General features: G+C 33.1%; 1 protein-coding gene, 1 long non-coding RNA gene and 1 pseudogene across 3 annotated transcripts; 2 read left to right on the top strand and 1 right to left on the bottom strand.

The window, feature by feature from the left end:
* Nucleotides 1–4,948: 4,948 nt before the first annotated feature.
* Nucleotides 4,949–6,727, top strand: LOC104791500 (E3 ubiquitin-protein ligase PUB22). Its single transcript, XM_010517409.3, has one exon. The coding sequence runs from the start codon at nt 5,160–5,162 to the stop codon at nt 6,465–6,467; it is 1,308 nt and encodes a 435-aa protein (XP_010515711.2). The 5' UTR covers nt 4,949–5,159; the 3' UTR covers nt 6,468–6,727.
* A 2,123-nt stretch (nt 6,728–8,850) lies between these two features.
* LOC109125298 (uncharacterized) lies at nt 8,851–9,419 on the top strand. The gene is made up of 2 exons (XR_015558964.1): nt 8,851–8,989; nt 9,108–9,419. It is a non-coding gene; the product is annotated as an uncharacterized LOC109125298 (long non-coding RNA).
* A 2,636-nt stretch (nt 9,420–12,055) lies between these two features.
* On the bottom strand, nt 12,056–13,336 carry LOC104791499 (dof zinc finger protein DOF3.5 pseudogene; annotated as a pseudogene). Its single transcript, XR_015560474.1, has one exon. The product of XR_015560474.1 is annotated as a dof zinc finger protein DOF3.5 pseudogene (transcript).
* Nucleotides 13,337–13,785: the final 449 nt, after the last annotated feature.

Genomic DNA, 13,785 nt, shown 5'->3' with positions numbered 1-13,785 from the left:
TTTGACGAGTTTTGGCTGCACACACTTCATTACCAAGTTTTGGTCCCAAATTAATATAACACATCTCTACGTTACTCATTCTTATTTTAATATATCTAGAAGTACCATTTAGACATATTCCGACGTGGTAAGTTAACCTATCATATCGGACCCATCCACACCCATACGGGCCTAAACTTGAATTACTATTCAACTTGTATCAGCTTCAATGTGTTAGAATAATTCAACATAGAGTGCAAGACCATGCTCTCCATGTCCCAACTTGACATACTAATAACTATATTATCAGTTTTCATATTTAATACTCTCTCTATCTGTGCAATATTGATGTTTTACCACTTTTATTTAATTAATATTAAACTTTTGTAAACTTCAAAAAGTGATCATTAAGAAAATTTAATAGTTATTGGTTTATAAATATATAATATTTTTTAGTAAGAAAATAATATTGTATTTAAAATTAATAATCGTTATTTCTTAATTTGCGTGAAATCGCTCATACATCAATTATACATCAATTTTTTAGGGACATGAAAGTATAAAATTTTATTATATACATAGTATATGATAATGTCTAATTGACTTTTATTTTGTTATATTGATGTCTGCAATGTTTTTTTACCAGTGGCCCGTATCATGGTTACTATAGGTTGACCAAAAGTATAGTTATCATAGGTTGACAAGTCATTGTTTTCATATAAATTAAAACGTTTTTCTCTTTGGCATCGGCACTAAACTAATTAGGGAGAAAGTCATGTTTAATACTTCATCCGTCTCAAAATATAAGATGTTTTAGCCAAAACATATATAATAAAAAATGTTTATTTTTAAAAAGTTTAACCAATTAAAAACAAGATTGCATAAAATAAATAATAAAAAAATATAAAAGTAGTCTAAAAGTTGTCTTAAAAATTGAAAACATATTATATTATGAAACAAGCAAAAAAAAGTGTACATTTTAAGGAAATAACAAATAAAAAAACGGCCGCTTGTTTCTTTACGTATTGGTCATTTTTTGACCGTTTTGTGGGATTTAGTTAAATACTAAAATAAATAAAGTTTGATCAGGTAAGTGTTCACATTTGTTTTCGTAGATGAACTCTCATCTGGAAGTTAAGATTTACGTTAGTGGTGGGTTGTAACTTGTAAGTAACCAACCATAACATTTTAATTAGTATTCGGTTTGAAACGTTAAAAACAGGTTAAATCGTACTATCAAATTAAAAAATTAAATCGACTAGAATTTGTTTTCTTCTTATCCATCATCCATGGTAATGGTGTCGCTAGGTCATCATTACTCGAATTCTTATACTATGTATTATACATGTTGGTGAAAGAAAAAGTAAATGAATTACTAGCATCTATATATACATTTTTTAAAATATTTATAAAATAATTCCTGAAATTGATACTTATTTATAGGAATGACATTAGCATTAAATAAATAATTTAATAAATAAATTAATTTTATTTATATTTGATTTTTTTTTATAAAAACTAAGTGTTTTAAAAGGTAACAAATATAATTGCAAATGTATACAAATTTTATTTCCTTATTTTATAAGGAGGTGAATAAAGAAGTTTACCCTAGAAGTAATCCCGTGAAAGTAAACACGTGAACCTAAGTATTTTTACTGGATAAAAATTTGAAAATTTGGTTTGATAAAAAGTAACTTTTAGATGAGTTTTTGCAGATTTAAAATCTTTAAATATGTTGCGTGATCCACTTAGCATGACGAGTTTGGACTATAGAACTAACACTAAAACCATTAATTTATTTCATATACTATAAATTTGTAGTCTTAGTTTGGAAAATTAACTTATACATTATTTAGTATATGAACTACAAAATATTACACATACTTCTTAATATTCCAAAAAATAAAAATAATTGTATACACATAAAAATATGCACTAACATACCATATAGACATATACCTTTGTTTAATTATAGAAAACAAAAGTAAGTGTTTTTAAATTTTATATTCTATCTAGCTAATAACACATATAATGTAATTAGGTTCTAAATTGTATAAAACGTGAAGAAGAAAAAACATTCAAAACAAAATTATAAATGAATTAAATAAAAGTTAATTAATTGAGATTTTGAAAACTAAATATCTTAAAAATTATTATTTAAAATGCAATAATTTATAATTTAGTCCAACGGTGTACCACGGGTGAAAACCTAGTATAAAATTATATTCAAATAATTTTAATCTATAAGTATAACCACGAAACAAATACATAATGATATGTGTGTTACACATTTGAAAAAAAAATTGTAAAATAAAGTTAGAATTACAGATATAATCTGACTTCGTAACAATATATAATATTTAAATTTTGGTCATTAAACTGAAAAAACTGTTTAACGACTGAATATAATTATACAAAAACATATGATTAGTCAAATATTTTGAAATGTTTACAACGCTTTTTTTTTTCAATTTCACGGATGACCAGAACCATCATTCTTTTTACCGAATGAATATTATATTCTTTTTTTTTTTAACAAATGGGCGTGGCTAACTGATCAGTTGGAATGGAGTACATTTTATAAAAGAAACATACTTTAATCAAGGAAATAACGAATTAAAGGAAATAACGAATTAAGTAACTCAATTTTTGTTTGGCATTATCAGCTAAAAATCAATCACATTGATGTATATACGTATACGTATATACTGTGTTTTGTCAGCATACGTATATTATATGCTTAAACTTTATTAATTGGTTGCAATATATGACCGACGCTCGGCTGAAAGAAGGGAACAGAGCTATCTGTACATAATCCAAATAAATATATATCCTCAATATGGAAGTCAATTTTCTATGTAGATTACTTATTATTTTGTAGTTGAATAAATCCCTGATTAGTAGCATGGTTGCAACTTGGTCATAATTCTGGGTCGTGCTCATGAGTTGCCCAACTTATTTCTATTTTCTAATGATATCTCGATGGAGTAATAAAATGGAAATAATTCACTTCAGTTCTGTGATTCTGTCATACTTTTCATATATTTTAAATTTTTTTAAAATCATACTATGCTCAAGTGAGATAGAAACAAATAATAATAACATAAGCAGAAGAGACCATGTAAAAAACAAGTGGCTCAACCCAACAATCAAAGACTCTAGATCTTTACAAATTGATTTTTTTCTCAGAAAAAAAAGAGAATCAAAGATCCAAGAAGAACTTCATCATACACTTTTCATTCCTTCCTTCTCTAAGAAAATTAGAAACGAGACTACATAAACAATATTGGATCCGATTGGTAACGTAGCCAAAACTGTACAGAAAATCTATAAGCTGAAGCTGTAAACTGTTACGGAATAGTGCAAAGCTGTAAGAAAGAGCTGTACGTGAAAACTGTACACAAAAACTAAAAAGATAGCTTTTAATAAAGTTTTTGGTAAAGTTTTTGTGATTGGTAAAAATTCAAAACTATACTACTTGTAATACTTTGTTTTTGTTCACCAATCACTACCATTATGGTTTTATTAATCATATGATTAAGCTATAAAAACATTTTTTTTTTGACTTCCTAATATATGCAAATTTTAATAGCGAAGACATTGGAACCGAAAGATGTTATTTGGAAAACACAAAGTGGTACCTAGCACTGGCAAGTTGTTTTTGACAGAAACAAAACAGCCCACTTTTGTAAGTATTATTATAATTATTTTTTTTGTGATTTTCTTACGAAAAAATTTGATACTTTGCTTTTACCACTAACATATCTCAACAATTTGTGAATATCCCTAAAAGCATTATGTAAAATCTACTGTGCCTAGCTAGAGCAACTTGAAACCTGAATCCGCATTCATAACATTAATAATAAGTTTTGTGAGAAATATCTAATATATATATGTATAATTGTATATGCAGTATATATTTTTTGGTAAACAGAGAAATTTCTAATACATTATGGTTTACCGAAGTGAGTTTCGAATTAGTAGCAATTTATATAATCTTCTAAAAGTTAACATTATTTAGGACATTGACATTTAGTTTGATTCTCGTTTTGAAGGGACGTCGACTTTTTGGATATGGATCACATGCCACTGGTTTAAAGAATACCGAAATTAACTTCATAAAGATTTCTTTTTTAAAACCGCATATGTTTTAGGTATTTGCCACCAGGTAGACATATGTCAAATATTCATTGGCACTCATATCAAAAAAGCCAACGTATATACAATGTATGGAAATCAAAGAAAAATTAACTGAAAGTACCAATATCCAAAATATTGTGAAAGGAAGCGCCTAGACAAAAAGAAAAGGTAGAGCATAACAAGGGAGTATGGGTCCAAAAGGTGTCATAAAAGTTGCAGCCTAAAACAATGTACAAAACCAACAACGGACCGTTAATGGCACTTTAGGTTTTGTCGGCACCAAAACAATAATCTTGTTTCTGTTGACAAAAAAAACCCAAAAATCTTCATGCATCTACCTTTCGGTTAATAACAGTAATGTTTACTATAGTTTTGAAAATAAGCCTGCCAAGTTTAGTTTTCATATTTTTTGGGTAAAGTTGAAGACATTATATAAAAAAAGTCAATGGGGGATGGCAAAAAAAGTGGAAGAATCAGCAATTAAGGCATGTGAGTAAAAATAGACACAAAGCAGACAACCTATTTGTGTTCAACACCGCCACAACCAATCCCCAATGACTTCGTTACTATTTACACTTTCTTCGCCGTAATCGCATCTCTTTTGACAAGTCAACACTCTTCATACGTCTCACTTTTCCTATACAACTTGATTATTTAGTATTTTTTTTTTTTTGGTTATTTGCACCACCCCAAAAAAAAAAAAAAAAAAAGTCAAATCTCTATGCGTTCCTCGTTCGTTCTATAAAACCATACAAAAATAATAAATAGGGACAGCTATCCAAAAAGAGTTTAACAATACTTGTATTTTCCGTGTTTTGACTTTTGTAATTATTCTGAATATTTTCCTCTACTCCTTTATATTTAAAGTCCCAACCCTTCATCTCTCTTCTTTGCTAACGTATTAAAACCAATCCACATATCTCCTAAATCTCAGCTACTAAACATTAAACCAAAATTTTCATTTCTTTGAGATTCATCCGTCGATATCTATTCATCAAGTTTATACTTCTCTAATTTTCTCATATTTTTCGGCGTGATAAATGGATCAAGAGATAGAGATTCCTTCCTTCTTTCTCTGCCCGATATCTCTAGATATCATGAAGGATCCGGTGATAGTTTCCACCGGGATAACATATGACAGAGACAGCATCGAGAAATGGCTATTCTCCGGTAAGAAAAATACATGTCCGGTCACCAAACAAGTCATAACCGAATCCGATCTCACCCCAAACCACACTCTTCGCCGTCTGATCCAGTCTTGGTGTACGCTCAACGCATCATACGGTATCGAGAGGATCCCAACTCCAAAACCTCCGATCTGTAAAGCCGAGATCGAAAAGCTCATCAAAGATTCATCTTCTTCGCATCAAAACCAAGTCAAATGCCTCAAACGACTACGTCAAATAGTATCGGAGAATACTACGAACAAGCGGTGCTTAGAAGCCGCAGAAGTTCCTGAGTTCTTGGCAAATATCGTAAGCAAATCCGTAGATACTTACAACTCTCCTTCTTCTTCGCTTTCTTCTTCCAACCTCAACGACATGTGCCAGTCAAACATGTTGGAAAATAGATTTGATTCTTCAAGAAGCTTGATGGACGAAGCCCTAAGCTTACTCTACCACCTCGAAACGTCAGAGACAGCCCTCAAGAGTCTTTTAAACAACAAGAAAGGAACAAATCTTGTGAAAACGTTGACCAAGATTATGCAACGTGGGATCTACGAGTCAAGAGCCTATGCCGCTTTGCTTCTCAAGAAGATCCTTGAAGTTGCGGATCCAATGCAGATAATATTGCTGGAGCGAGAGCTTTTTGCTGAGGTCCTTCAGATCTTGCATGACCAGATCTCTCACAAGGCCACAAGATCAGCAATGCAGATTTTGGTGATCATATGTCCATGGGGAAGGAATAGACACAAGGCCGTAGAAGCTGGAGTGATCTCAATGATAATCGAGCTTTTAATGGATGAAACTTTCTCATCTGAGAGAAGAAATTTAGAGATGGCCATGGTGGTTCTTGATATGTTATGTCAGTGTGCGGAGGGGAGATCTGATTTCTTGAATCACGGTGCGGCTATTGCCCTTGTGTCTAAGAAGATATTGAGGGTCTCACAAATAACTAGCGAAAGGGCGGTCAGGGTTTTGCTTTCGGTTGGGAGGTTCTGCGCAACACCGTCTTTGTTGCAGGAGATGTTGCAACTTGGAGTTGTAGCTAAGCTGTGTTTGGTGCTTCAAGTTAGCTGCGGTAACAAGACTAAAGAAAAGGCGAAAGAATTGCTTAAGCTTCACGCTAGGGTTTGGCGGGAATCACCTTGTGTTCCAAGAAATTTGTATGATTCGTATCCTGCTTGAACAGCAAGATATATAGGACCACATATATGTTTGATTAATTCTCATCAGATACAAACAATTCCTTGGGAGTTCTTCTTCGTATAAGTTCATTTAAAAACAAAGAAGAGTGGTTTTATTTTGGTTCGAACTCGGATCTTCCTTTTTTTTTGTTATACCTGTCCAATGTTCATTATCATGTAGATAATAGTGAATACTTGTCATGAAATTATAAAAAATTAACTGCAAAGACGACATAAATGGATTCACATGTTACATGGCTATTTTTCCCCACTTGCTTACATTATTGTTAAAGGCTCCTTATTTATATTCTTTTTGTTCATTTCCACACTAATTATAGAAAACATCTCTTTCAACTTCTCATTTTTATTGAGTGGATAAACCTAAAAGTTTACATCATCGATCTGTATAAACCATTTCTTTTAGAGATTTGTATACGGCATGTGTAACGTTTCTGACCATTTAATTGATGTCTGCGGAAGTACACTGCGGATTTTGTGTCGGTACGTTTCGACATCTTTGATCTCGGCAACATGTGTCGTTTTTTCGTTGGACGACTATCTTTTTTTCTAATTAAGATTTGTTTTCTGATTCCAGAAATGTTTCATATATATGTGCTTTTTGCATGCACTCGTCATGAATACTGAAATCATTTTATTTTTTTAGACCGTTCAGTTAAAAAAATTAACTTATATTCCCTTACCCTAAAATGTACATTCTAACGATCTGTAGACATTTCATTATCGGTAGATCAAATGGAAAGAGAGCTGAAACGTAGATAAAAAACTGAAGATTTGTTAAAAAATAAGCTTCGCATTCAGAATTTTCTGTTTTTGGAGACCAGTATAGGCCAAAGCACGTTATTGCAATACAATATAGGAAGAATCTCTGAATCTATACACCTTGGTTATAGCAATCAGGGAACAAGGCATTGGTGTGAACATGAGTACAGTGTCGTTTTACGTGGAAAAAAAATATTATTATTCTTTTGGGGCTATAAGTTCAATATATATTTCTAAATGATCTCCCATATAAAGTTAATTTTGATTACATGAGATTTTACTCTCCCGGTTTTTCTTTTTGGCTCCATATTCTTTTACTTTATCGTAGTTAAAGTCTACAGGCGTTTCGTAGTTAAAGTCTTAAAGATCAAACTGGAACATATCAATTTATGATTTGATGCCTCTTTTTACTTATTGTAAATCATTTAACAACCAGAAAAATAAGACCCGATTGGGAAAAAGTAAGACAACAGCAGCTGAGTATTGACCGTCATTCTCACTTTATTTGGCTATATCAGGGACTTGTATATATTTTGAAGAATAATTATTCTTAATTAGTTGTACATATAACAAATTTCACGAAATTAAAAGTCAGATCTTAGGCTATCCCCAATGGGAGTTTTAAGAGAAGTTTCAGTGTAGAAGAAGAAAAAAAAATCAGATAAAAGAAAAAAATATAAGAGTCTCTCTTATTTAGTAGACTCGTTTATGGAATAAGAACTCATACGCGTCACCTATTCGTTGGCCAAAAAAAAAACAAAAGTAGAATTTTTTTTTTCGGACGATCGAATATTTTCTTTCTTTCCTCTCTCTCGATCGAATTCCAGAATTGACAAAGGAAGGAGAAGGAATCAAAGTCTATGGAATCGGAGATTGGGGTAGGAGGAGATTCGAAGCGGAGGAGATTGAATATGGGGAGGCCAATCGGAGGATATTGAATCGATTCATTCGGTTGAGGTTGAAGCAATTGGAATCGGAGGGTAAGTTTCTCTGTTTAGTAGTATGAATTCGCGATTAGTTAAATGGATTAGGGTTGTTTGGATTTTGTTCGCAAATTAGCGTTTAGGGTTGGTTGTTCGAAATTTTTGGGTTCTTGCTTGCCTCGCCTTTGTTCCGATATGATGCATATTTTTGGTTGAAGTTGTCATTTTATTGTTGGTTTAAGAGGAAGCAGAAAAACTTTGGTTCAATTTGTGTTATTGTTCGATTACCACTAAGAAAAAAAGCTATAAGTTTGTCTTGACTGAAGTTTACTATGTTGCAGGTTGTACATGATCATAAGCTAGTGAATTTGAGATCGCTGGAGGAGGAGTATCTGTATCTAACCTTCATTATATGATAGTTGCTACACTGAAAACTGACAAGGTATGTTTCTCTTACTCTGAGTCTTTGGATGTTTTCTTTTTCTTATGGATCCGACAATGTTCCATCTGTTTTGACATTTCACTTTCTTGTAGGTGCGTGTTGGCCGAGCCAAGTGAAGAGCCCCCAGCTGATGTTTGTTCTGTTGACTGGTGGACTCGAGGAAAGATGCCGCTTGCAGAGCTAAATTCAAAGGCTAAGGTTTGATTTTTTTCCTCTGTTTTCTATCTTTGGTCATTGTAGCTGAAACCAAAGACTGATTTTGGAGTTGTGATGTTGATTGAGAGTCATTGGCAAGTTCCCTTGCGCTTAGGATGGCTGGTGTTACGAGTTTAACGAAAGATCCAGTTGGTGGAACCATAATGAGGATGCCTAGTGGCGGTAATACATCTAACATGTGGCCTGCTTATGCTTCTAATACTTGGAATTGCAGAGGGACTTTATATTTTGTGAGTGTATACTTATGCTGGTACTTGCTTTTATGCTTGAACCAATGCAGAGCCGACAGATCTTTTGATAGATGCTGCTATGGAGCTTGTCACTCCCTGGGTTAAAGAAATCTCTGTAGAAGAACGTAGGGAAGCACTTATAAGAGCTAGCAAATATGCTTTGACTAGAGGCGTAACAACTGTCGTTGATCTTGGAAGAAGATGATGATAGGGACTTGCTTGTTTTTCCCGACAACGACATGGTCACGCTTAATGGTATGATTTCTTCAGAAGCAACTCTTGTTCTCTGATAGAGTATATGTACAATCAGTTTTGTGCTGCTTTACATGAGAAACTTAAGCATATTTTATAGCATTCTTCAACTTCATATTTTGCAATTTACAGAGATTTCTCCATTTTTCATTGTGATATGCATCTCATATATAGTCCAGTCATTGTAACTTTGGCCGTTCCTGATTTTCAAATTCTCTTTCAATGTTTGATGTGCTTTCAAACTTGAGCATATTCTCTTTCAAATTCTCTTATCACGGTTACTGCATTTACTTGAAATTCTGTTTTGAACTTCATAATTGTAGGATCTTTTTTATGAATTGTATTTCTATTTTATTATGTTTTAATGTTTTCTTTGTTTAAAATTTTATGAAATGCAAAAAATTTATAAACATATATCTTAAATGTAATAATTTCATATTATACTTTAAATTTTTAATTAAAAAAAAAAAAATTAAGAGACTCAAAATTAAAACCCACCATTGGAGAGCAAAATTCTAATTAGGATTCCTAAAGTTCTTATCCTACCAAAAGTACAAAATATAGTAATTAAAAATTTTAAGAGCTCGAAAAATATAACCCCATTGTGGTTGACCTTACGATAGGAGCAACCATGTCGCCATCTAAATAAGAGTTAAAAACTACGAAGTTGGTCCTGCGGTGCCTCGACCACCACTTGCACTTGTAGTTAAAACGATATGGAGAGAATAATATCCACGCTTGACAAATACTATTTCATTTTAAAATTTTGAAAAATAGACGCGCGTGGCGTACACCGATAGATACGCTTATATCTTTTAACTTTGATGGTGTACGTAGTAGGTTCACATTTAACGACTAGTGTATTAAGTATATGGTTAAGAAAACTTCTAATTTATGAATTTCATTTTATGCAATGTTCAAATGTACAAGGACGTTAAGTCGACACGAAGACTCGGATTACATGGCGGTAGTTAACGCCTGACGCGGTCCCCTTGTTTTTTCTTTTGTAAAGCTTAGTTTTGGACAAAGTTTTAGAGATATTCGTTTTCTTTGTTATAAATTAATTTAGAATAGATTTTTATTTTTTTATTTTAAGGCGTTTTAAATTTTACTTGATATGTAGTTGACTTGGAACAATCACCAACCGAAAACCCACATTGCGTGAAAAATAAAAGACAAAAGTTTTAAAGAATTGTCGATACATTTTTTTTCTTACACCTTTCCTTAATCTTATGTTTCTATGAGCCTCTACGACCTTTGGATGGAATCAGTGACCAAGAAAATACTTCCCTTTCGACAATTCTAAAGGCTACGTAGCACCAAGGATTTGATATATTTCAAGTCAGAAAACCTTAACTTGAAGAAATCGTCTAAGCATGTTTTTATACAGATTTACTTATTTAGGTTTGCATAAAACCAATTAAGATAAGCCCTTGGTCTGTCGTTGATCAATCCCTATATCGAGAATGCAGGATATGTTGCAAAACCAATCACCTAACAATTGTTTATCTGTGAATTTTTTCCGTTAACCCTAAAAACTACCCTCACAAGCATATTATATACAAATTAAACCTAAAGTGTATTTCTCGGAATTTCCTTTACTTCTGATATACTCACTTCCACGTTATCTCTATTTGATAAAACTCAACACAATTTTTTAAAATTATTAAGATTTAGATATATATATATATATATATATATATTTCTTTAATTATAGTATGGCCGGGAATCTACAATTTCGGTTACGTACTTACTAAGCTATTTATATACTCCTACAAAGAACTCATCTTCACCTTGCAGCAGGCTTGACAAATGACAAGGCAATAGTATTTAATTATTTCATTTAATTGAAGAAATTTAAATGCACAACTGTTTTTTTTTTTTGACATCAAACCACAACTGTTTTCTATAGTAAAAAGAGTTTACTAATTTCTTGGATCAAGTGGAGATGTATGGGGAACGTGTGTGACGCGCGAAGCTCGATGATAAACAACTTTCCAAGTTAACTTCTTTGCCTACCGCTGAACACAACTTTCGTAATTACCGCCATTCTAGTTCACCAAATCTGTGTATTCTAGTCCTTTTTCTCATTAGACAATATAATTCTTTTTGTAGGTTTCCTAACTCTCTGACCAAAAAAAGGTTTCCTAATATATACATAGATAATTGTATAACTATTATGTAATTAAGTTTTTGAGAAAATTATTCACAATTACTACTATATATTTATACCTCTAGCAGTACTTGTACATATGAATGGGAATATGAGGGTTCTACACATGTAGACGGAGTAACCTTTGATAAAAGCACGAGTTAGATGGCCTCACTTGTAATCAATCCTTTAAAAAAAAAAAAATCTTCAAATGTAGCTCAAATGTATTCTTATCTGATTAGCGACCAGATGGTTTGTGTTTTTTTTTCTTTCATTATCAATATGTAAACGTATATCTCTAATGGTCAATTATTTCTATATGTACATATGTATGTGTTCGTACGTGTAGTTTTTTTATATGTAGAAAGGAGTTGAACGAGAAGTAGGAACAAATATGCTCTTTCTCTGACACTCCCTTTTTGGAGAAGGATCTACAACACACATAGGCCAGAGATACTTAACAAGCTCACACACGTGCAATCTTGATACACGTGCGTCTCACTTTCAGTGAATTGCAAGTTCAAGTAATTAACAAGCAAATCTCAATCGGATCCAAAGACAAGGACCTCCACGTGGGATTCTTGGGGAAATCTTGAAAACGACTAATTATAGCAGCATATGATATAGGTCGAGTATAACCAAAATAATTATATAGCTTATGTGTATACATATTAGTATTACCCCTTAAATTTGTACTTAAATGATCGACTGTTTTAATTACATGAAATGATCCATAAGATTTCATATAATTGTGTATATCATATGTATGTATAATAGGTGCAATAATACAAATTCATATATTTATATATGCATATATATAAGGATCATCCATCGGCTGAGAAATCAAAAGGGCTCCAACTTCCGAACAATAGGTTGGTGGAATCATTGGATTCATTAGAGAAATTAACCACCGGTTCGTGCACAGCCTGAGCCGGAGTCACACCAACGTCTACTTGGTTATGGCCAATCAACAAAGCATCAGACCAAACACCATTAGTGTCTAAAGAGAGAAGCTCTTCACCAGGAAACGGAGGCAAACCATTATAACCACATTCCTCGACAATGTGTTCAACCTGATTATTATAATGATGATGATTATGACCATCATTGATGTCCATACTCCATGAAGGGGCCATCGAAGTTCCGGTGGGATTATCGACAAGAAAATCCGTAGTGACTACTGTGGCTAAATCGCAGTTTTCTTGTAGTATAGATTCGTCAGGCTTTGGATTCAAGAAATTGGCGTAAACAAGAGCAAGATCGATGCTTGGTGAACCACCACCCGAGCTGCCAGAGTTGGAGGTTAGGCCGGTTTTAGTGTTGTTACCAGAGGAGGATTTGGGGCGGCGGGATTTGCGACAGCCACCCCCTACAGGAACATTGCGGAGGGAGCCACCTTTAGTCCAATATCTTCGGCAACCTTTGCAGAAGTAGCGAGGCTGAGTGAGGCTATAGTTGTTGTAGTAACAGAACTTTGTGTTGGATGATCCACATCTTGGACAGCTGGGAGTTTTCTCAGCGTTTGCGTTTGCGTTTGGCCGCCATATGAACGATGACGTCATGACCTCTGTTCTCTCCATATCTCTCTCTTCCACTCTCCCTCTCTCACAAGGAGAATGTGTTATATACGCATGCATGAATGTGTGTGTGTGAGTTTGTGCATGTGGAGAGGGTGTAACACGTGGAGGCTAGAGAGTGGAGGAAGTGTGGGGGAGCAAATGCCTCGTAAGGGTGCGCTCACTGTTGCTTCTTGGGGGAGACAGGGTTAAGGGTTTTGAATCTTTGATATATAGTTAAATACCAGTATATGTTTTGGAAAAAATAAGATATGAATAAGAAAATGGTTAATTAATAGATCGTCTTGGAGATTGTTTCGAAGCGAACTAAGAAGCCTATGGCTTCTTTGGAGAGATGGGTTATTTGGAGTACATTGAGCTATTTGTACGGCTTAGTTAATGGAGGCTGCACGATTACTATATATGTCTTCTCTTTTGTCGACTTCTATATTATAAGTCTACTAAATAGAATGTAATTAAAATCACTTTAATAAAGCAAAAGTTTATATCAATAATGGTAGGAATTAATTATAACAACGAGTACTATATATGAAACATATTTGAAATTCACACGATGAAAAGATTTAGTCAAAGCCGTTAAGGATCAGAACTTGTAAGTAGACAGATCATATATCGTCGTGTGGTATGTAAGGTATGCGTAACGATCTGTGAATATAAAGAAACTAAGAAACGAGGATGTGAAACAAGAAAGCACAAGTTTTGAAGAACAAGGGCTGTCTCTATTAGTATACTTTGACTTGTATTAGT

The sequence above is a fragment of the Camelina sativa genome, chromosome 6 (genome assembly GCF_030686135.1).
Source record: "Camelina sativa cultivar CO46 ecotype springtype chromosome 6, ASM3068613v1".
In the NCBI taxonomy this organism is placed as follows: domain Eukaryota; kingdom Viridiplantae; phylum Streptophyta; class Magnoliopsida; order Brassicales; family Brassicaceae; genus Camelina; species Camelina sativa.
Note: the sequence above shows the minus strand (reverse complement) of the source record. Positions and strands in the feature narration are given on the sequence as shown.

Bases quoted from the DNA above. Each gene is read 5' to 3' on its own strand.
- LOC104791500 (XM_010517409.3), top strand. From the start codon at position 5,160: ATGGATCAAGAGATAGAGATTCCTTCCTTCTTTCTCTGCCCGATATCT.